We start from the raw sequence: 23,295 nt of genomic DNA on the forward strand, positions 1-23,295 counted from the left end.
GTATGTGTTTATGTGTAAACACACACAAAATCTAAACTCTGACAGTGAAAAGGAGGCTGCCTTGTAAAAAATGTGCTGTGCAGAATAATGTTGAATAAATAATTTTAATCCTAGTAGAATTATGAAGCAGCACAAATTATTTACATATCTAAGTACTGGTAAAAGAGTAAGTAAAGTAATTTAAATGATACTTATACTACACCACTTTTATTTATTTATCTCCAAATTACCTCTGTCTACTAAAAACTGTGAACATGTAATAATCAATCATTCTAAAAACTAATATTTATATTTGCCAAAAAATATATAACTTTAAGATTTTTTTTTTTTTTTAGATTAATCTCCACAATGATGTGTTTTATTTTATTTGAATTAAACCTTTGAGCTACGTTCATTTCTCCGGCGCAGACGTCCTCTTACGTAAGGAGCTTTGAGAATCGCGAGCCGACGTGACGTTCCGCCGCACGCCAACCGCTCGGTGGAGGTTTTGTGGGTCATGGAGGAGGAAGGTAAATAAAAGAGCAGCACGGATAACGCTCGGTTACCGGGAGGTTTGATTCGCTGGATGCCGGAGCTGTTCGTCCTGACACGGCCGTAAGAAAAGAAGAGCGGACGCAGGAGGGGAGCGGAGCGGCGGGACGGTCGTGTCGGTTACAGCAGCAGCTGTCGGCGGTGAGGCGAACACAACGTTGCCCGTCTATTGACGCCCGTTAGCGGACACACTACAGGAGCCCTACTGTAGCTAGCCACCGCCGTTAGCTACAGTGGTAATCCGGTGGGAAGCCAATTGGCCTTTATTTCTTGATATTAAGCCCTTTTTAACTTTCTATTTAACCAGAGGCATGTTAGCTAACATATAAAGAAATATATCGGCTAACGCGGAGAAAGCTAATGTTGCCGTTTGTGAATAAGTTAGCTCCAGTGCTAACACTGTGCAGCGCACCGACCGGTCCCAGCCACTCACCTGGTTTGACAAAATGACAGTAAATTTAATGGTAATAATGATTATCCCTGCTTTGGATTGCATGCAGGTGTGTTGCCGTGTAAGCCTATGACTGAGTTAATCTTCACAATAAAAGTTGGACGTGTGTGAAAGCGAAGTAAAAGGTATGTGGCATGTAAGAGAGGGAGTAAATAAGTGTCCCAATGGCTTATCTGTCATAGTGTGTATTAATATCTTTCTAATCCTCTTACTTTGGCCCTGATCATCACAGAGCAGCTGTTTGACTCGAACAGAATAAAATATCCTTAGATCCACCTGTAGGATGGACTGTAATACTTTCTGTTCTGGTTATAGGTGGACACTGTTGTGGAGGAATACAGTGGCACACACAGGGAATAAACTTTCTCTTCCTGACATTTCATTATGGAAATTGTAACCATTAGGAATTCCTCCTGGGGCGAAGAAAAGTTGAGCAGTCCAGCATGTATAACAGTTTCTCTGTTCATCCCTCTGCCTGAAAACAGCCCAGTGACCTGAGTAGCAGGGTTTCCGAATGGGCAAGATATGTATTTAGTTTCAGAGTTTGCATTTAGGGACTAAATCAATTTCAAGGATTTCTTTTATCTTAAATTTTGAACATGAGGTGAGTGATCATCAGGTAGAAAAGGGTCAAAGAACTCTAATAAGACTGTAATGCTATATCTAATGGTTAAATTAATGCAGTGACGTTAAACCGGTCTGTCATTTTATTATTTTTGAAGTAATGCCAATCCCAAACAGGTTTTTCTACAAAAACCTTTTATTTGATTGAACAAATTTACAGTTTCAATTTCAAACTCAAAATTCTCAAATAACTGGAACTTTAATATTTGGCAGTTTTTAAATTTGGTTTTAAGGACACAAATTAGGCAGGGCTAATGTATGCTTAACATTAATCGCAAACTGTAAATTCAATATGGTGATTTTTGAATAATTTTTTGTTTAAAAGCTGTTATAAATTTAACAGCTGAAATTTTCTGGACTCACTGGAATAGCTTAGTGAAATATGCAGTAAATGTCTGTGCCTGCCGGGCCATCATATCCACATTATTTATGGGTCAACCTAAGCCAGGAAATGAGACGGAAAACAGCAGATGGAGCTTGAATTTGGTTATGTGACATGAGGCTATCTGTGCTGCATGGAGTCCCTCGAGGTTTTAGCTGGCCGGTCGGCTTGTAAAGGGGTCAGAAAAACGACAAACTGTTTTTGCGCAGTTAAAAATAATGAATGCTGAATATTTAATGTATACTAATCACTGAATGATTTTTGTCATTTCAATATTCCCAAAGAACAAAAAATGCTCTCATTTGAACAGGGTGATTCTGCAGAGGTGTACAGAGAGCTTCACTTTATTTTTGTGTAGATTGTGTGTGAGGCCTGCACTGCTGTCATCTTCACTTTGCAATTAAGCTTCATACTGTGCAACACACCTTTGGGGATCATCTTGAATTAATCACACCACAGCAGCTATCCAATGCTGTTTATCAGTGTGACTGAACAGTGGGATGGCCAGAAATAAGATACCATGAACTTTCATGAACTCATATTGAATTATTGGCAATTGTTCGGAAAAAAATTGAAATATTGAAAATGACAAACGCATCTCTTCATCCCCTCTTCAGTTCTCAGGTGGTCTGTTTGGGTTTGCCTTGTCCTTGTGTTGCCATGGCGATGCGGGAGTTGGTGGAGGCAGAATGTGGGGGAGCCAATCCCCTCATGAAGCTGACGAGTCACATGACGAAGGAAGGGGGGGCATGGCGACACCGCTCAACGCCTACAGTGAGTAATTTGTCGTCATTCATCAAAAGTTTCAATTTGAAATTTATCAGCTCAACAATTTCCAAATCATTTCTGACAGGCTTGGGAGTAATTTTATTAGTTTTTTTTTTTGTTTTGTTTGTTTGGTTGTTTTTTCATTTTTTGTTTCAGATTCCCCCCACTCCTATTGAAATTGCAACTGAAGAAGAGGTTAGTGCTCATGCTCTTTTACATATTTCATATGCTGTACCTACATAAAGACTGTTGAATGTTTTGTGACAGTTTTTGTGCATACTGGATTAAATTTCTTCATGTACCTCTAAAAATATGTTGTATAGCTGTATAGTAACATACTTGTATTTTGTTCAAGCTGGTGAATGAGTTCCTTCAGGCACCCCCACGACCCCCTCACACATTTGACATGGGCCAGCTTCTGGAGGAAATGCAGCAGATTGACCAACAGAGCTACAGACAAGCTCCGCAGAGAGGTATACTTCGTTATTATTATTATTATTATTATTATTTTATTGTGCATTTTACATCCAAATTCCAATTATTTATTTATTTATTTTTTAGGTTTAACCTGTTTTCTATATTTTGTTTACTGTATACCTTCACGTTACAGCTCCAGATGTGGCAGCGTTGGCCCTCTCTGGTGACTGGGCAGCCGAATTCCTCTCTGGATCTGATGCTGCCTCCACACCAGGACTCATTGCTCTTGGTGATGCAGCAGATGCTGACTGGACGAGAGAGTTTATCGCTGAGGCTGCAGGTAGTTTTGAGTTTATCATAGTTGCTTGTTCCTTTCCTCTGGATACAGGCACCTAACGTAATGTGCTTGTCATGTTTCTGCAATCATTAGCATTCAGTCATATGTTATCAGCTTTAACTGACATCAGAGCATATTTAGATCCTCTTGTGCATATATGGAGGTGTAATGTTTTTGGTTCCTTGTTTTTTCTTTTCCAGATCCAGGACGCTGGGCAGAGGAGTATCTGGAGCAGTCAGAAGAGAAGTTGTGGCTTGGAGACCTGGGAGACAAAGAAAATGAATGGTTAGAACAGGGGCTTATTACATGGCTAGAGAGTGCTGAAGTAAGAAGATGAAAAATTGCTCATGTACTTCAGCCGCATTGTGAAGGGAATAACATAGACCAAGAGCAAGGCAGAAAATGAATGGTATATTGGAATGCAAGTCGAAACTTTGATAATGACCTTGTTTTGGTGTCTTGAGAATTTAAATTTTTCACTCTCACAAGTTTGTGTAGCCTTGTCAGGTGTGGAACCATGAGTTCTGGCAAAAGACAATGATGCATCTCAGAAGGAGATGAAAAGCAGTTTGCAATGTATCAGTTATCTTATTAATAATGACCTCGTCCATTAATGGAAAGCATTTTCTTCTGTTTCTCGTTTAAAACCTTTATGATGATGTAATAATGATATTTTGGATATTTTTTTAATGTCCACCTTACAGGACAAAGGAGTATCAACCAGGAGAGGAGCTGAGGCAGACTGCCAATGAACTCGTCTCAAAGGTTGATGACCCTAAATTACAAAATACAGAGGTGAGCAGTGTGTTTGCCTTTTTCTGCTTGACATTGGATGGTTTTATACCATGTGTGATTCATTTTTCACATCATCTATCGCCACATCTTTTGTCCTTTTCTTTAACATTTTGTAGAGCAGAATAATTAGTAATTTTGATCACTCAAGGTTAAGAGAGTGGTTGAGTTGGAAGGAAATTTACAATATATTCCTGTGAACCAGACCAGTTAGTAATGGTAAATACATTTTTGTTGTCCTGTTTTGTTTTGGTTGTTGTGTAGTTCCTTCGGTTCGTTAGGCAGATTGGCGAGTGCAGTGTGACAGTGGAGAGCAGAACAGACAGACAGCTCACAGATAAAGCTCAGGCTGAGGAGGCTCAGAACTGGGCCTCCAACCTCAACCAGGTATGCATCTCTACCCACTGAGGAGGGGATGATTGCAACTGGGAATACATTGGGGAAGCACTTTAGTTCAGTTTAATGCAGTATAGGCTCTGGCTTGTGACTCATCACCTCAGTATCTGATGCAGGGTAACATTTTCCACACATGTAACCAAAGGCAGCCACTGCAGTCCCTGTAATATGAAGCTCAAGTCTGCAGACCATAGCAGATGGAATTTGTTCAGCAAAGAGAGAACTCTTCTTACTATTAGCTTCGCTTCATATGCATTGGGCTTTTACTTGTAATAATAATATTAATATGTTTTACACCACTGTTAATCTAATAACTGCAGCAGGAAATGTGCTGTAAAAAATGCAAGTACATAACTTGGTACATAAAGGAACATAAAACATGAATCTAAAATTTGATGGGTTAGTAATAAAATATCATAAAAACAATAAATAAATAAATAAATAATTTCAAAAAGTGGGCTCCATGGGTTCGGTTCCCAGGCCTGGGCCTTTCTGTGCAGAGTTTGCATGTTCTCCCCGTGCTTGCGTGGGTTTCTTCTGGTTACTCTGGTTTCCTCCCACCATCCAAAGACATGTATGTTTAGGTTGACTGGCGACTCTAAATTGTCTGTAGGTCTGAGTGAGTGTGAGTGGTTGTTGGTCTCTGTTTGTTGGCCTTGTGATGGACTGGCAACCTGTCCAGGGTGTACCCTGCCCTCTCCCATTGTGAGCTGGGATTGGCTCTGGAACCTCCCATGATCCAGAAATGGAAAAGCAGTAGAAGATGGATTAATTAACGAATTTCAATAAGTTAAATTGATTCCATAGAAAGCATAAAATAAGTAAGAGATCAATATTGTACAGTTATTGCAATCTTGATTTCAATCCATTTTCAGCTCAGGCAAAAAAAAAGACACCAGATTTTGTGTTTTTTAACTATATTACACCAAAAAAATCACAATATTGTGCAAGCCAATTATTGCCTGGAACAGAAGCAGTAGATTAGAAGTTGGATATAAAGAAAATACTGATCTTTATGATTAATTATGAGATAAAAGTCAAAATCATTAAATGGCAGCCAAGACTCAGTGTTAAATTAATTTTTATTTGGTAACAAATAAATTTGACTTTATAGGTCAAAAATTGAATGAAACGTTGTTGACAGTTATCGAATTTTGAACTTTTGACTCTTAATTGTAATAAAAATGTAATTTATTTATTATTTATCCAACTTTTCAACTACTTCCTGTATTGTCCTGGCAGAAAGGGGCTTCTGTATTATACTGTGCATGTGCAGCTCTCAGTCCTGTCAGTCCTGTTTGCTATGGATCCATTGAAATTAGCCACCCTCTAACTTGACATGTAATTTTCCCATTTTTGACCTACCTCTGACCTCTTGGCTTTCCATTCCCAATTAACATTCATTTACTCACACTACTTAAAATTGCTCCTACTCTACCCGTCCCTTCAACAACAACAACAACAACAAAACAAACCTCCCCACCCATCGCCCCTTCCTCAAAACATTGCCCCATTCCCCACCACCACCCCTCCTCGCCTCCAAACATAGTTCCTGATGGAGACAGGGGGAGGGAGTCTTCCTCTGGAATCCCCAGAGAGGAATGAGAAGATTGAAAAAACTAAAGCTAAACAGGCAGAGCAATGGGCCAAGGTCATCAGGCAGGTAGGACCTCTTTGGTCGTGGTAGCGATAGGTGTTTTATTTTCAGCTGAAGTTAGAGTTGTATTTAAGTTTCACTTCTAGTGCTGTAGTTTAAGTTTTTTTCTACATGAAGAGGCAGGTTAAACTCATAACATTTTAGTTTCTGTTGAGTGCATTTAAAAGTGCAAGTAAAAGCAGCAGGAGTTAATTAGGGCAAAAGTAGGAGCAGGAGAAAACAAGTGTTTTCTTTGCTGTCTCTTATTTAATCTTTTCATCCTTTTCATTCATTTCCCTCTCTTTTCTCCCGTTTTGATGTAACCGTCTTCAGCTTAAGTAACAGTTTTGATAGGCAGTATATGCAGACTCCACTCAACCACCGTCAATGTTTTTCATTGCTATTCAGGTTTCAGAGGAGTCAGCTGAAGCCTGGGTGGATGAGTTCACCACATCAGGACCAGATTTCCAACAAGCAAAAGCTGCAGTGGAAGTGAGCCAAGAATTGGTGACAAATAACCTTTAAACCCAAAGCTAAAGCTACTGTCTGTCAACATGGAAGTTAGAGTACATTACTGTAATTAGTGTCAACTTGCTTTTGATAAAGCATTTGTATAAAGCTCTGTTTCCATTAGAGATTAAACGGGAAACTGTCCTTTTGTCACTGTCATGTGCCAAAACACCATCAGTACACACTTATGTTTCACTGGGAAAAGTCAAATGTGTCTATGATACTGAGATGTATATGATGTTTGGCGTGAAGTAATGGTGTTTGTCATTTTGTTAGAGTGACGTGGATTTCTGGGAGAAGCTGCAGCAGGAGTGGGAGGAGATGGCTAAGAGGGATGCTGAGAGCCATCCCTGGTTGTCTGACTTTGATCAGCTACTCAGCTCTTCTTATGACAAGGTAGCTGTCAACCTGCTTAGACCAGCCATCTGCTGAGAGATACTATATGTTCATAAGTTTGAGGGTTTTTCTTCTGTTTGTTGCAGGGGTATCAATTTGAAGAGGACAATCCCTACTTATCCCATCCAGACCCTTTGTCAGAGGGAGTGAAGCGAATGGAGGCAGGGGATATCCCTGGTGCCGTACGGTTCTTTGAAAGTGCTGTACAGAGAGAACCAGACAACCAGCTGGTGAGTATGGCATTTTTCAGTTTTTAATTTCCTTAGTCACTTTCTGAATTATGACAGTTCATTAAAACTCCTACTTTTTAATTTAGCTGTAGTTTTTCCCCTAACACAAAGTAAATGTGATTGTAATGGTCTTCTGTACATACATCTACTTTCTTTGAACGCAGGCATGGCAATATCTTGGAACCTGTCAGGCAGAAAACGAACAAGAATTTGCTGCCATCAGCGCCCTCCGCAGGTCAGAAAATAATAAAATTTAATATGTGCAAGAAACAAATTAATATTTTGTCAGCTATAAAAAATTATAGATCTGAGGTAACTGAGACAGTTATGCCTCAGGACCTCATTTGATTTGATTTGAAACTCATATTGATTATTTCCTGATTTGTAATTTCTTTCTTTCTTCTCTCATTAGATGTATAGAGCTGAAGAACGACAACCTGACTGCTCTGATGGCATTGGCTGTCAGTTTCACCAATGAGTCACTGCACAGGCAGGCCTGTGAGACTCTTCGTGATTGGCTAAAGCACAATCCAAAATACCACTCTGTCTGGGAGCAGAATGAGCGAGAACGCCAAAAGGATGGTGCCCGAGATAAGGAGAAGGACAGGGAGCGGTTCGGGTCACTGCTGCCAGAGTGAGCCATTTCAGCAGAATATACAGATTCAGCATCCAGTGGTACCTAAATGCTTCAAATAATGTCTTCTAACCTTTTCTTCTCATTCTTGTTTTCTTTTCCTGCTCAGATCTTTGTTTACTGATGTCCAGACCCTGTTCCTGCGTGCAGCCAATTCTGACCCAGCCCAAGTGGACCCTCAGTTGCAGTGTGGTCTGGGAGTCCTCTTCAACCTCAGTGGAGAGTATGATAAGGCAGTGGACTGTTTCAGTGCTGCTCTCTCCGTCACACCGCAGGTTGGTGAAGAATTGTACCTTCATCGCCTTCCAGATGCAGCACTCTTCTCCTGTGTTGTCCTTCGATGGGCTAAATCTAACTTTTGCTGGTCTTTAAGAATAACAGTAAAGATCTCTTTTCCCCTGAAATCTGTCTTCACCCCTCCTGAGCTGTTTTCTTTTCTCCATCAGGACTACTTGCTGTGGAACAAGTTGGGTGCTACATTGGCCAATGGGAGCCGTTCGGAGGAGGCAGTGGCCGCCTACAGGAGGGCTTTGGAGTTGCAGCCAGGTTTTGTCCGTAGTCGCTACAACTTGGGCATCAGCTGTGTCAACTTGGGAGCACACAGGTGAAGGAGAAATGTTGTTGCTTTTTGTTTTTGTATACACAGTGGAAATGTGTATACCCTTGTGTTAAAGCAGTTTCTGGAGTTGATTTGTGTTTTTGAATGCTCTATGACAAGACTGGAGTACGTTTCCTACACTGTCTGCCTTTGGTGTGAACACACATTCTTATAATGAAAATGGTTAAATAACTAAAAATTCTCCTGATTATTTTTGTTTTGACCTTATTGTGCTGTCTTTGACTGAGACAGTTTTAGAACTTAACAAGCCTAAGCGAAATACAGTTGTTTTGACTTCCACTAGATGGCAACAATGGTTCTTTGTTTCCAATGAAATTGATTCACTCTAATACAACCGCCTTGTAATTCATTTCATCGTCCTGTTGCTTTTACAGTTCACTTTTTCTCATGATAAGAGATCTCATGATATCAACTATGGTCTTTTTGGAGGAGTCATATTATATTATATTGAATTGGACTGTACGACCATAAAGAAGATAGGCCAGCAGTAACAGAATGTGTTAATTTGATAAAGCTTACTTACTATGATCTTTATGTGGTGAACTTATCAAGAATTGCTGTTTAATTTTGCAACTCATGTAAATTTGTCTGAAATTAGATGTTCATCTTCTCTTTGATCCCCAGAGAGGCAGTGGAGCACTTCCTTGAAGCACTCTCTCTACAGCGTCAGGCTATTGGGGATGGAGGGAGAGCTGCCAGGGGGCCTGGAGGTGCAGCAGCAAACATGATGTCAGACAACATCTGGTCTACCCTGCGCATGGCTCTAAGCATGATGGGAGAGAGCTCTCTGTACGCTGCTGCTGATCGTCGGGATTTGGACGCATTGCTCGCTCACTTCTGTCAGCGAGAGGTTGAAGGTGGAAATGAATGATGTCCAGCCAGTGGAGGGCTTATTGAGTGTGAATGTGGTTTGCTGGGAGGTACATGTCTGGGAGACTGAGCAATGTAAAGAGAATCAAATTCATAATGATAAGAGAGAAATGAAGATGGGAGACACTGTGAATTGTTCACCTTTCTTGAGACATCATCTTGTGCTTGTGTGTGGTTTGATGACTTCTATCAAATGTCGCAGTATTAGTTTACCTAGAGAGAAGGAGCAAGCAGTGATACAGTCATTGTATTTCACATGCCTGACAGTGCTCATTTCCATTTTCAAGGAGAACTGGGTTTGATATGAAATTTGGTCTCAATGAAGAAAGTAAGTTATAAAGAACGAATGAATCACTTCCGTATTCAGTAACCAGCAGTGTGGACAGTTATGTTTAGCATGACACTCAACCCTCTAATAGTCTTTCTTAACAGCAGGTTGTAAATTGAACTGTATACTTATTGCGGTTATGTAAATTAAAGGTACAGTCTTGCCATGACATTGAAAAGAGTGCTGCTTTTTATCAAAAGTGCTCTGAAGACGAGGTTTTTGCCAGTTTGGAATACAAACACTAGTCAGAAGTTCTTCAGTGGCTTGTTTTTTTTTGTGTGTGTATGTATGTGGGGTTTTTTTTTTTTTTTTTTTCCTTATTTAATTTTTTTGTTTTTATCAACTCTCAGCCGGGACAATGAACTGACAACCAGCAGGACTGTTACTATTATGATAAGGTGTGTGTATGTGTAGTGTGTGTGAGAGTGTGTTTGGGGCTGGATGGAAGATATTAATCATGCATCAGATGATAAGATCATATAATTGTAATGTCATTAAAAATGATTTCTCGGGCTCCTCCCATACTCTTTTTTTTTCATATTGCTCTTGTAAAACAATTTGCTTCATTGTAAAATAATGCTATATGCCATATTGTGTATTGTAACATAATTGTTGCACTATAATTGTTTTCAGGCTAGTAACATCCTGACTGCAATGTTTAATATAATATTCAGCAATAAAGCTTTGATTCCAAATATAAATGAGTCTGTGTTTTTTTTCCCTTTTGTTTTTGGTTTGTTGTGTGTGTGTGTGTGCTTTTTTTTAGCAAACAAATTTGCCAGGTGATCAGAGAACTTTGATGAACAGGTAGGTAACAACTGTATCAACGTAAGGACTGGCTGCAACTAAATCCATGTAGGATGTCAATTAAATATGTCTGCAGTGGGCGACTAGATGATTTCTAGTCTACTGTCAGCATCTATTTTTTTTCTTACAAGGCAAGGCTTTCAAATTGTTCCATTATTGTGGATTATGTCTCCTTTCTGGGTTGGTCTCCGTTTAATTTACACTGCTAAAAAGTATTTTAATCGAAGTGGAACATAATGAAGATTTAAAATTGTGTAATGAAAAACACGTTCTAATAATAATTTGGATTCCAATTTAAATACATATAATTCTTCCTCTTTTTTCATAATGCGCCATTTTACTGTAAGGACATCAGTGTGTCTTCATCATTCATCGGGGCTGATGTATCCACAGTGGTTGGATAGGACTGCTCCGTTTGGTTCATTTCAATTTCACGTGAAAAACAAAGCACGCGTTTATTTCCGCTTTCAAGCGCGTCATCACCACAACGCCCCTCCCACTTCTAGAAGCGCCGCAGTCTGAGCCAATCAGCGCCGGGAAGACAGAAACGGCCCGAATCGTGATTGGCTTATTCAAAAATAGCACGTAAGCAACCCCGCCATTTAAATGTTTTAAAAGTCGTGTGTGTGCCGCAGTTTGTATGAAGTGTGGACTCCATCAGAGCAGGTTTAACTTTAACGCTCAACGATTCTTCTCGTTCAAGGTGAGCAAAGAGTTTCAATGGCGTGTTTGGTTCGTGTGAGCTAAAGCAAGCTGCACCGTTAGCTCGGTTTTCTTCACTTATATCACGCTAAACAGTGAACTGAGAAACATCAAGCTGAACGACCTTAGCTGAGGTGGCTAGTTGTTAGCTTTCTAGCCCGTTCTTCCTCCTATGGGAAAACTGCGGCTGAAATATTACAAAGACGTAAAAATGGTGAATGGAATTGTGCAAACAAGCCACGTTTCTCTGCAATAATGTCATGCAGCGATGATAAAGGAGCATAAAATTTAGCTTTACGGTATTTAAAGTGGGGTTTTTCCTCATTTGTTTTGAGGGGAGAGCAGCCATTGTACACCAGCTGTTAGTGTTTTACAAATCCCTGCATTGTTTGTGTTAGCATGTGTGTCACTATATTTGTTCCTCGCTTGTTAGTTTTTATTTCAGTGTTTCTTCCTTGGTGGTAAAGAGCCTTCTTGCCCTGAACATGTGTGTGTACACACTGCTATGTCTACTCTGTTCTGTTAATCTGTGTGATAGGTAACTTTAAATAAGCATCATGGGATCCAGTGAGAGCAAGATGCTGGTATCTGAGCCGACAAAACAAGATCCACCCATGAAAAACATCCGAGTCCACCAGCTGATGGATCCACGCTCTCCCTCAGCAGGCATTGATCGTACTCCCATTCAGGTAGATCACTTTTCATACCAGATGTTGTTATAAGGTGCAAATATTAAAACTTCACAACCATATCAAATGTTTCTTTTTTTTTTTTTTAAATAGGCTGCTGGGTTTGTGCCCCAAACTACTGCTGCAGCAAAAAGTGAGCATTCACTGGCATTCACAGATCCCCGCTCACCTACTGTTGGCATTGCCCGTACCCCTGTGAGAGAAGTCATGAGAGGTAGCTATTGGTGGAACAATGATCTTCATTTTGGCCTTCCTCCCGTCCAGAATGACATGTAACATTGTGTTCTTCCGCCCGCTCTCATAGCAACAGTTGGGTCCTTCGCTCGCCGCCTGGGACTTTTTTTCCACAATGAGACTGAAGGGAAACTCCCTGACACCACTCAGAAATACTTCAGTGATGTGGTGGAGGCTGAGGATCTGCCTTCCACAGAGCCCCTCCTGACTCCTCAGGCTTCTCATACCTTCACCTCCCTGGCTGAGCATGCTAAACTACTAACCACTCCTGTGCAGCTCTCCTTCCCGAGTGCAGGTGACTCAAGCCCCTTTGTGCTTCTTGAGGAACCCCAAGTGGAGGTGGAGATAGAAGCAGAGGCTGACATAAGCCTGGAGGAGGCAGAAGAAGCAAGAGAGTCTCCACTTCATAAGAGATTGAGCATGAGCCTGATAACTTGCCATGAAGGAGCAACATCGTCTCAGATCCTTGCTGAGGTGCACCGTGACGGTGCTTCTTCTCCAGTTCCTGGTCTGGAGGTGGAGCTGCCCAAAGATGGCACGGAGCATTCCTATGCCCTTCCTTCTGTCACAGTTGAAACAGAGTCACCCATTGAACTGACCCCAACCACTGAACCAGTGGGTCCCCCAGTTCAGATGGCCCCTGCCCAGCCGGAGTCATCTTCCGAAGGAACACAAGAGCTTGTTAAAGAAGCTTTGCTGCCTGCATCCACATCAGAGCCACCAGCCGTCCCCAGCCCAGAACAGCCACACCCCCGCAAAGGCATCCGCTGCCCCACCTTGGACTCAAAAAGTCCTAGTCAGGTGGTGTTCAAGCCACAGTGGTTGGGAAAAGACTTTGGTGCCTCTGGGCTAAGAGCAAGAGGATTGCAGGGGCAAACTGGGAAGGGAAGCTCCTCTCCACTCACTGTCCGCATGGCTGTTAAGAAGCCAACCAATGAAAACAAGGGTCAGTCTGGAAAACTGAAGCAGAAAGGTGTGTAGGAAGTTTGACCTTGTGTTATCTACAACGAGGTGTTTCTGTGTGACATTTTCCATCTCCTCTTCTCCAGGTACTGAAGGCCGCTCCCCACTACAGATCCTTAAGGAGGCCAACTCACCCAGGGACCAACGCTCTCAGGTATCAAACAAAAGTAACCGCTCGTGTTAGTAATAGTTTCTCACCTTGTCAAACTGAAGCTATTTTTTAATTTCTCTCAAAGTAATGCTAAGTGATTCAGCATTTAAAACAGGAATCACGGCACAAATTGGATAGATCACTGTAGTAATGCTGTTTTGTCCCCCCTTCCCAGATGAAGCTGAAGGTGTCCACCCCAGATAAGTACAGGCGTGGACAGATGGACCGCCGAGTACTGCCAGTGGCTTTGGATAAGGAGAACAGATGAAGTTCTGTTGCAGGGTGTACAGTTTCTTGCCCTTTTTTTTTTTTTTTTTTTTTTTTATAAATGTCTGAAAACATGCTTCAGAGCTTTTTTTTTTTTTTTTCCCCACTTCTTTGTGTATATTGATTTTTACTGCAACTTTGTTTTCTTTTTGTCCAATTTGTAAATATAAATAAAATTATTCATTACTCATATCCCTGCCATTAAATATTTCTATGGATTGTGAGGCTGTTTGCTACTTTCTTTCTTTTTACTAAATTGTAAAATTTCTCATTTTTATATTTGCACAAACAGAATTTTTTTTTTTTTTTTATGCATTTCCTAATTGGGTGTTGACTTTAACACTATTTTCCTTTCATAGCTAACCCTAACCCTAAACCAGGATTTAAGCTTACCTGCAAAAATAGACTTTATGTGCTTATCAAACAACTTAATTCATGTACTAAATGTGTTTAAAGTGTTGCTGCAACCTTGCTGTCATTTAATGACTAAATTCACATCGGATGGCGTTTAAATATGGGCATATCAAGGTCAGAAATTAACTTTGGAGACATGGTCTGCAGAATCCCACATTTATTTCAGTCTTTTTAAAAGGGTGTATTTGCTGTACTTTGCACAGTGTAAATCAAAGTGTTGGGAAAACAGTCCAAATTCAAGTCAGAGCTTGGGAGTTTTTTTTTTGTTTGTTTTGTTCTTTTTGTATTTACACAAACTTTCCTTCAAGTTTCTGTGATGCCAGGAACGGTGAGCTCTTATGTACAGCTCTTATTGCTCATTAACACAATAGCAGTTATTGTCAAAAAAAAAAAAAAAACTCGTACAAAGAGTCCTGTCCTGAGACAAATGGGTCATCTCTTTTGTTAGTGCTTACTGAACCATAATAACCACTTTATCCCATCTGTCAGTTCAACAGTTTATCCAGAGTACTTTTCAGGGTTAACCTGGAGTTAGCACAAAATGATGAGACCCCAAATCCTGGTAAGTATTGTCCATCAATCACAAACAAAACAGCTTGAACACTAATGTAGACAACTGCAAACTAGAACTCCATTATGATTAAAATGAAAATAACTGTAAGCATCTAGGGAATCTACGAAAACTAAAACAAACAGCAGTCTGAAACAAAAAATGTGAATGCTCATATTATTCAGGTTATGCTTTGATAAGACAGCATATATTAATAGAGCTAGTATGAACCTACACAGACTGTAAATTTACACATTCGCTTCTATCTCATTTCCATTTGGCAACTGTTCTCATTGGGTGATATTTCAATTGTTGCAATAAATGCACATACTTTACCGATTTGAACCACAATATTATTCACTATTAAGAGGAATGCCCCCCACCCACCCACCCACATTCCCCATAATGTAAGAAGAAAGCTGAGAGCGCAATGTGACAGGAGAGAATCTTCACACTACAACCCTCCAACATCTGACAGGACTTGGCACGATTAAATTACCCTCTTCTCACTCTAGGCAGCTCCTCGTCCCTCATCCCTCCCTCAAACTTCAATTTCTCTTTTATCTTCTTTACTTTCTCTCAGGCAGATGTTAACTGCTCTCATTCTGCTCACTGGGGAAAAATGGCCTCAGTTCCATATCTTGAGGAAGCTGTCCCAGGATCCTGTGCAACACGCCATACCATCTGCCGATACTCCAATACAGCTCACTCTGTTGTCGTGACCAGCCAGCACTCCTGGGCCACCACACAGAAGAAAAGATTAGTTGTAACTCTGCAAGTGCCTGTGAAATCACTCAACGGTAACTTTCCCAACCATATCACAAGTTTTTAGACGTCTGTTGCTGAATTTGGTTCATTTTCTGCCAGTACTCACCCACTCTCTCAGATTTGAGTGAGTCCCAGATGTTGACATTGAAGTCATCGTAGCCAGCCAGTATCAGACGTCCAGACAGGGAGGGTGCCAGAGAGGTCACCCCACACATGATGCTGGAGTCCTGGTAGGTGATGAGCTCCTGATCAGCTCGCAGATCATACAGCTTACAAGTAGCATCATCAGACCCAGTTATGACTGCGTTACCGTTGGGGAAGAACTGGACAAATAAGAAGTAATGAGATTCAACCTCACAGTTTTATGCCTCTGCTAACCAGCCAGAGAAACAACGTCACAGTAAGCTGACCTTTATCCAATTGGAAATGAGATGTCATCACCACATGTCATTCTTACGGTTATTCTTGTGTCAATTAGTGTATGAATTCATAAATTAAGGCCAGAAATGTGTTTCGTGAGGCCACTGTGACTTAATTCTAATCAGTACATTTTTAACTCCATGTTAATTCTTGTTCCTAATATCTCTTAAGGTCTTACTGAGATATTTTGTTCACAATGCCAAATCCGTGTTTTGTTCTGTCACCCTGATCATGACCTTTGACCTTTACCCACCAAAATCTAATCAGTCTCATGACTGCGTCCAAGTGCATGTCTGTCTCAAATTTCACAAGCTTTCATGATCACGTGATGCACGGCACAGTGGAATGAGAAGTCAAAGATCTGAATGAAATGGCGTGGACAGTCTTATTGGCCCTCACCCCAATTGCATTGATGTCACTCTCATGTCCTCCAAAGGTCTGTCTGCATGCACCCTCCCTGATGTCCCACAGCTTGGCAGTGAAGTCACAAGCCCCTGAGATGAAAAAATTGAAGTCTGGAGATACCGCCAGGGACATGCAGTCTCCCTGGTGTCCTGCAAAAATAGTCTTTTGGGTTCCTGTCTCGATGTCCCATAGTACACTATAAGGAGTCAAAGACAAAATACTTTTCATTATTAATTGCAGAGATTTCGGGAAGTGCCAACCTACTTATTGCTTCAACTAATAATATTATGTTCCTACCAAGTGCAGTCCCCAGAACTGGTGATGATCTCGGTGTCACTAAGGAAACGACAGCAGGACAGGTAACCTGGACAACCAAAGAAATACTATATGAGAAATCATGAAGGACACTAGTGAGGTAAAAGCATAAAATCCAACATGAGAGCATCAGCAACGTCAAGAGATCTCTTTTCCAAGCTGTGTTGACCCACCTGTGTGTGCAGCCAGTTCACGCATCACCTTGACATTTCCATCTTTGCCCTTCAGATTATAGATGGAGCACATGTTGTCCAGTCCGCCACAAGCCACCAGGTTTCCCGAAGGAGCATAGGCACAAGTCATTACCCAAGATGACTTGAGCGGGATGGCATTCACCTTCGGAAAACAAATTGATACAAATCTCTGAACCCAGGCAGGAACAGTTAATAAACAATGCAAGGAGATATGTTTTCAGTTTGATTGTTGCTTATGTAGTTAAACATTCTTAAAATGTTTTATTTTATCTTGAAGAGGTGAGGTGTTGGAGTGTTTCAGTCTGGATATGATGTGCTGCAAAGCTCTGGCCACAGTTACTGCTGACTCCCTGCTAGCTGAGAGGACGGTTTCATGACTTCATGTTTTGTGCACTTGCCTGCATCCACAGTTTTCTGTAACTATGACAGAGCTCTTATTTGCTCTTTCTTACCTTGTTGGTTGTGATACTGTCCCACACTATGAGTTTTCCATCTTGTGAGGCACTGACACAGAGCCTACATTAAAAATGAGTAAAAAAAAAAGAGAGAAAATTAAAATGAACAACAACTGTATGACATGATCCCATTAGTCCGCCCACTTTAGCAATATGTGTACTTTATAAACCAATTTCCGTTGCATTTACTGATTCTCCTCTTTATAATAATATATTGTCAAATCCTGCCCATGAATAAAACAACAGGTATTTATATACAGTATGCTGTGTATTTACTTTGAATCAGTGGACCAGTGCATCGCATAGATCTTGGCAAGGTGACCCCTTAGTGTTTTCCTGGTCTTCATCTGGACACGTGCTACCACGGCAATCCCACCTGTTGCCTCCTGCAGCGTGGTGTCCTGCACTGCCTTTCTAGCTGCCTGGGGAGCAGACATAAACAAACATGGTCTGCAGCTATCAACCTCCAATGTCATGTGAACAACATCGTGTTTTTGGTGAGGTAAAGTTGAAGGTATGTCAGATTGTTTTAAGAATGAGTTAGTGAGACAGTGAGAAGCAAAGTCACATGGCACTGCGGTTAATCATATCGTCACATTCAGTTATGAGAGGTGATTGGATGGGTCTACTGACTGTGATCTGGTCTTTGAGACTGTCCGCCTCCTTTCGTAATTGCTCCATTTCACCCATGGCGATGGCTGTTTGGTACAGTCGCTAATGGAGACAAGCAGAGATGTCAGGGAAGGTGATAATCCTGAAATGAAGAAGAGAGTTAGAGTAGACAACAACATTCACAAGAAACAATAACAGAAATTGTTGATTGGTACCTGTGCTCTCCTCTTACAGCAGCCTAGTCTACACTAACGCGTCATGTTGGAATTTCACCTGTACCTTCCTAAACGATTTTTAATCCTTTCCTGCTCCAGTCTCCCAGTAAATACTATTTTGCAAGTCAAACTGGGCCTCGTCTACTTTGCAAACGTTCCTAAACATGCAGAAGCCCACAGATCACGCCTACACACACACGTACAGGCTGAATGAATATTCCAGCGTGACCTTAACAGTGGAAGTATTTGTTCTTCAGATGTAGCTAAGAGCACACATCCTCACCCTAAATGTACATAAAAACCAGTAAGTCCTGTAATAACGTCATTAGAGTATCAGCTCCCAGCCAGCCCCCCCCTCATTTCACAACACCTGACAGCAGGGTTCGGGCCATTTTACCCTCCAGTACACTTTCACCTAATGTTGATGGCTTGTGAATTTGTTAATGTCATGATTAAATGAGAGATGGTTAGCGGTAAAGCAATTGCCTAATGGACAAATTCATACAGTGTGACAAATGCAATCAAGGCACAAATGAAAGGCAGAGTCACGATCCAGCTCCGGCATATATCTCATAGAAACACAGCAAAGAGAAAAGCCTGACACATCCTGTCCAAGCAACACAACCCACCTCAAAAAAAAACAAAACACACTCCTCATTCTGCTGCACACAAGTAGAAAGTACTAGTTTCTTACGAAACAATGCGTTATGTTTTGATAATATTTCCTTTACCTTACCTTAAAAACTGATAAAGGGGAATACTGCTGTTGATCTTATTGTATGTGCCCCTGCAGCAATCTCTCTCCCTGACTTTCTCTATTTGAATGAGTGTACCTGTCAAAACACATGACCAAGTGGATTTGCCTCTAATTTGTTTGAAGCGAAAAGGAGAGGAAGGCAGTGAAGAAGGGAGTGACTGTAAAAGAGATTTATTTTAATTGTTTGCCACTGGACTCTATACTTTGTCCATCTCTAATACTTAACATGAATTAAACATCTTGAAGTGAAACTAGTGATTTATGGTCTTTGTAGCTGTGCGGTGCTTCATTACACCTTAGCAGCTGCTGCCTGGGTGTCCAGCTTCGAATGTCTGACGGCTACATCGTCCGTGGGGTTGTAGCAGGGGATTTTAGACCTTTGTTCCACATGAGAAATTGCTTCAAAAATGAGAGTTATAATGAATGCCCGAGTGTTTTAGTTGTGCTATTACCCTTTGCCATTCTGTTCCTGGGACCCTGCCATTGTTCCATGTGATTAAATGACTGTTAGTGGTTTGCTGCTAGTGAAGTGCATTAACACAAGCCAGAGAGAAGCTGAGGATGGGGGAGTGAAGGGAGTGAAGAGGGGAGGGCAGCAGGGTGAGGGTGGAGGGTAAGAGTAGAGGCAGGAGAGTGAGTTTTAAATCCTAGTGGTTGAGATTTTAAGGGAAGCCTTTTGAATCAAATCTGCTCTCATCCGATTACTGACTGCTCTTTGCATCTGGATAAGAGATGGAAAGGGATGGATGAGGAGGGGAGGGCGCAGATGGCTCTGGTGGAAGGGGGTGGAAACAGAGAGAGAGACGGTGTTTTTGGTCTGGACTGGGTTTGTGAACTTGAGTCTGACCAATGACTCTGGTGCACTGAAGCTTGCATCCTCACTTCCACTTAAAGCCTCTCACCAGTTTTAGAGTTATCTCAGAGTCTTCTTGATCCAACTCAAAAAAAGAAAAGATATATATATAAATATGGTGTAAAATAAACTGAGCTATGCCTTTTGTGTTGTATCTCCACATATTTCATATGTTGTTTAGTCATTGCTAGGCAATCATCTGCGAAGACTGTAGTAGACTACGTTGTTAGACAATGACTGGAAAGACTTCATGGTAATGGTGAATTTACATGACTTTTGCATTAATGGGAAAATGTACCTGGTATTTAAGTCACTGGATAAACAAATAACCATTGTTAGACACATATTTAGTAATATGTAGTTATTTTCACCCATGATCATATTTCTGGAGTTTCTTGAAAGATATTCTCAGATCACAATATAGAATTATACACTACAATACATCATTTCTATCCAAAGGCCCTCTGCCATAGCTCAGTTTTACAAGGACACCTTTTCTCTGTTAGAACTGGGGTGATTTCAACATAAAATTAAACCCTAAACTGTACACCGATGCTTATGCTTAATACCTGATAATTTATTATGTCTAGCAGTATTAAAAATCAAAACAACAAAATAACTTGTGTTTAACTGAGATTGTCAGTCCACACAACAAAATCTGAGTATAATGATGCATTGAAAATCCCTGTGTGTCATGAACAAAAGCCACATGTACCACATGTACTTACATGTAAGTGCCTTAAATGTGTGTTAACATTATATATACATATATATATATATATATATATATATATACACACATTATATAACATATATAACATATATATATATATATATATATAGTTAACACACATTTAAGTGTTATGTTTTGTATATGTTTTACTTGCATTTCATTAACTTTTCAATTTAGCATTCAATAGTAATAGGTCTTTCAGATTTAAAAATATGTAATCACATCAATTACCTTCAAACTTCAGCATTCAGGCCTAAATCATTTAATGTCTTTTCAGACTTGACTCCAATTTTCATCAGACCCTCTGAATCCGATCCGTCGTCTAGACAGCATGACATTAATGCACTCACAGACAACAACCAAGAACAGGCTCACCAATTAGAAGACTCCTCTCGAGGTGTGTTGGCAGATCTTTGCTCACTCTTCCTCCAGCGGCCTCCCTCTGGTTGTTGTCATAAGTTTAGCACACTTTCACCCACTCATTCACTTTTGGTATCACACACAGTGTGATATTCCTCCGTCACTCAATCTCTCCACTGCTCCTATGAGGAACAGATGAGGATTGGAGGGATGAAGGGAGATCAGTGATGAGGAGATAAACCCTATGATGGACAGAAAGAGGGGTGGGGGTGGCGGTGGTGGGGGGTGGAGAGGGGGTGAAAGAGACGGAAAGAGAGAGGAGACTTGGGGGGGAAACCAAACAAGGTGCAGAACCTGGTTGTGGGGTCAAACGACATGAGCCAGGGTGAATCTGAATCAAAAACCAAGAGATGGAAATCATGGAGGGGAGGGGGAAGAAGATAAATAGAGGACTGGCGAACATGACTTTTTATGGTGCTGAGGTAGACTTTAAAAGATCTATGACTCGCAGCAGGGTTTGTGTTTTGTAAATCCAAGGTGAACCTAATGTTAGAAAGTTTAGGGGCAGAGAGACTTTGGCCTACAGCATAAGAGGTAACTGCAGTCTGAATCGAAGGCTTTCAGCTTCATTCTAAGGAGAAGGGCTGCGCACACGAGCACACAGCTACAGTGACATGATATAATTTACTGTGACTGACTATTGCACTATAATCTCTGTGCGATGTTTGGAGTGTCAAAATGTATGTATGTCTACTTTTTTCCTGCCAGATGTCTCAGAGAATAATACTTCACCACAAATACCTGCTGTTTGGCCGAGTTACCACTCCTCGCGCCTCTAGTTCTGCTCCAGTGGGGCCCTCGGTTCATTAAAAGGTGTGAACATCTCTGCCGTTACACATTAACAATAAGAATATCCACTTAACTAGCTATAAACAGCACAGCCAGTCACAAGATCATAAGATTGTACTTTCCGGCAGTAGATAAACAAAGATCCTTAAACAGCTCTGAGAATTGAGATTGCAGCTACGCTTACTGTGTAATGCTCACTGTTTAAAAAAAAAAAATTAAAATGTAGTTTTCTTTTAGCACAATGTGAAAGAAGCAATCCACATGTTGGAGCAAACCTCAAACTAATATTTGATTAACTGTCTTGCACTTGGCTGTAGTAACACAAAAATGATAACAGCAGATGAAACATGGTCTGAATCTTTGATGTTGCTCTAAATTATGGTGACCTTTGACCTTGGAAAGTGCCGTTTCCACAAGATCAAATATCATATTATTACTTTCTGTGCAAACCCTTGAGGCAGAAAAATTTGCTGGTTAAACAACTGCACTGTGCCCTGATCCTGAATATTTTGGACTCATTTGTCTGTTCACACACGAGTATACTTATATATATGAAAGAAAGAGTCTTGGAACGTGTTTTTGTTTTCTATCCTTTTTGGGTTTATTCTATGATTCAGCATGGATAAATTCAGCTCCGTAGTTTAAAAATATTGACCTTTGCTCATTCAAGTGCAGTGACAGCAGTAGCAGCCATGCTGCTTTGGCTCAGCTCACCCAGGATTTGGAGAAAAAGTGGACTCGGGCAATATAGGCTGTGAGATGATGTGTAAAAACCAAGAGCAAACCATGAACACACAGACACCATGCACAGATGCTGGGCAGGATAAAAGACAGAGAGTTATTTGGGTTACTCTTTAAAAACCAGAGAAATGTTTCTGAATTCACAACTAGCAATGTTTTAATTCTCTGATCTGGACCAATGCCATTTCATTGTTCAGTAAAGTCTATTTTGTTTAGGGTCACTGAACCTTGGAGCTTGTTTTGAATATATGGGGTGCAGTATGAAAGTGGGTGAGGGGGGTGGACTGGCTGGATTAAATGAGATAGTGACATAAATGTGGAATTAAGACATGAATTCTGATCCTCATCCTGCTGTCAGCTCACATGTTATGATCACACCTAAAAATGGATCATCTGGTGTGGACAGAATTCAACCCCAGACATCCAGTGAGCATTGTGGGTCATAAATACTGCAAAACTTAATGCATGGAAGTATATCACGAAGGATGAGTGATCCTGTTCACTTCTCACTATACGCAGCAGTCAGTGTGAATGACAAGAGGATGTTGTGAGTTCAGTTTTATAACTATGCCGTGAGCCCTTGCATAGTTTTTGTCAATCATATGAAACACAGAAAGATGACATCTTTCAGCTGAAAATTTCCTGCTTTCCTGCTAAGTGTGTAATTGGAACAGTAGACGGCTGAGGTGCTTAGTGTGAGGATATCTTAGATGCATTATACAGACATAACACCTACTTAAGAGGAGATTAATGCCGACTTTTAGGGTCCTTCAGCGTGTGAGGGATGGAAGAGGTTAAAACCAAGGCTACATTAAATAGTCCTGCCGACCCAATTCCACTGTGGTCGGTGATTATAACACAGGGGGGAGTGAGAGTGTTAATACGGGTTGTAAACATTGCTTGACACAGAACGTAATGCA

At 40.8% G+C, this 23,295-nt stretch overlaps 3 protein-coding genes across 4 annotated transcripts; 2 read left to right on the top strand and 1 right to left on the bottom strand.

The window, feature by feature from the left end:
- Positions 1-471: 471 nt before the first annotated feature.
- Positions 472-10,610, top strand: pex5 (peroxisomal biogenesis factor 5). 2 transcript variants are annotated; one of them, XM_029503982.1, is made up of 16 exons: positions 472-672; positions 2,606-2,762; positions 2,913-2,951; positions 3,112-3,229; positions 3,367-3,513; positions 3,711-3,795; positions 4,215-4,305; positions 4,567-4,689; positions 6,743-6,826; positions 7,121-7,240; positions 7,327-7,470; positions 7,635-7,705; positions 7,883-8,104; positions 8,214-8,379; positions 8,551-8,708; positions 9,348-10,610. In XM_029503982.1, exons 2-16 carry the CDS (start codon positions 2,649-2,651, stop codon positions 9,592-9,594), a joined length of 1,929 nt encoding a protein of 642 aa, XP_029359842.1. In that variant the 5' UTR covers positions 472-672; positions 2,606-2,648; the 3' UTR covers positions 9,595-10,610. The 2 variants fall into 2 exon arrangements, with proteins under 2 accessions (XP_029359842.1, XP_029359843.1); XM_029503983.1 differs by lacking the exon at positions 4,567-4,689.
- A 752-nt stretch (positions 10,611-11,362) lies between these two features.
- cdca3 (cell division cycle associated 3) lies at positions 11,363-13,768 on the top strand. Its single transcript, XM_029504058.1, has 6 exons — positions 11,363-11,431; positions 11,969-12,119; positions 12,213-12,333; positions 12,424-13,326; positions 13,403-13,470; positions 13,643-13,768. Exons 2-6 carry the CDS (start codon positions 11,988-11,990, stop codon positions 13,733-13,735), a joined length of 1,317 nt encoding a protein of 438 aa, XP_029359918.1. The 5' UTR covers positions 11,363-11,431; positions 11,969-11,987; the 3' UTR covers positions 13,736-13,768.
- A 1,336-nt stretch (positions 13,769-15,104) lies between these two features.
- Positions 15,105-18,888, bottom strand: gnb3a (guanine nucleotide binding protein (G protein), beta polypeptide 3a). Its single transcript, XM_029504095.1, has 9 exons — positions 18,819-18,888; positions 17,889-18,009; positions 17,532-17,677; positions 17,253-17,316; positions 16,780-16,942; positions 16,589-16,655; positions 16,286-16,487; positions 15,573-15,789; positions 15,105-15,433 (listed from the first exon to the last, which is right to left on the bottom strand). The coding sequence occupies exons 2-9, from the start codon at positions 17,943-17,945 to the stop codon at positions 15,327-15,329; spliced, it is 1,023 nt and encodes a 340-aa protein (XP_029359955.1). The 5' UTR covers positions 17,946-18,009; positions 18,819-18,888; the 3' UTR covers positions 15,105-15,326.
- Between the last annotated feature and the right edge of the window lie 4,407 nt (positions 18,889-23,295).

This window comes from Echeneis naucrates, chromosome 6 (genome assembly GCF_900963305.1).
Source record: "Echeneis naucrates chromosome 6, fEcheNa1.1, whole genome shotgun sequence".
NCBI classification, from domain to species: domain Eukaryota; kingdom Metazoa; phylum Chordata; class Actinopteri; order Carangiformes; family Echeneidae; genus Echeneis; species Echeneis naucrates.

Bases quoted from the DNA above. Each gene is read 5' to 3' on its own strand.
- pex5 (XM_029503982.1), top strand. From the start codon at position 2,649: ATGGCGATGCGGGAGTTGGTGGAGGCAGAATGTGGGGGAGCCAATCCC. The intron at 8,105-8,213 runs GTGAGCCATTTC...TTTCCTGCTCAG, and splicing joins TTCGGGTCACTGCTGCCAGA to ATCTTTGTTTACTGATGTCC. The intron at 8,709-9,347 runs GTGAAGGAGAAA...TTTGATCCCCAG, and splicing joins GTCAACTTGGGAGCACACAG to AGAGGCAGTGGAGCACTTCC.
- cdca3 (XM_029504058.1), top strand. From the start codon at position 11,988: ATGGGATCCAGTGAGAGCAAGATGCTGGTATCTGAGCCGACAAAACAA. The intron at 13,327-13,402 runs GTGTGTAGGAAG...CCTCTTCTCCAG, and splicing joins TGGAAAACTGAAGCAGAAAG to GTACTGAAGGCCGCTCCCCA. The intron at 13,471-13,642 runs GTATCAAACAAA...CCCCCTTCCCAG, and splicing joins CCAGGGACCAACGCTCTCAG to ATGAAGCTGAAGGTGTCCAC.
- gnb3a (XM_029504095.1), bottom strand. From the start codon at position 17,945: ATGGGTGAAATGGAGCAATTACGAAAGGAGGCGGACAGTCTCAAAGAC. The intron at 17,678-17,888 runs GTCAGTAGACCC...TCTGCTCCCCAG, and splicing joins GTCTCAAAGACCAGATCACA to GCAGCTAGAAAGGCAGTGCA. The intron at 16,488-16,588 runs GTAGGAACATAA...GACTCCTTATAG, and splicing joins AGTTCTGGGGACTGCACTTG to TGTACTATGGGACATCGAGA.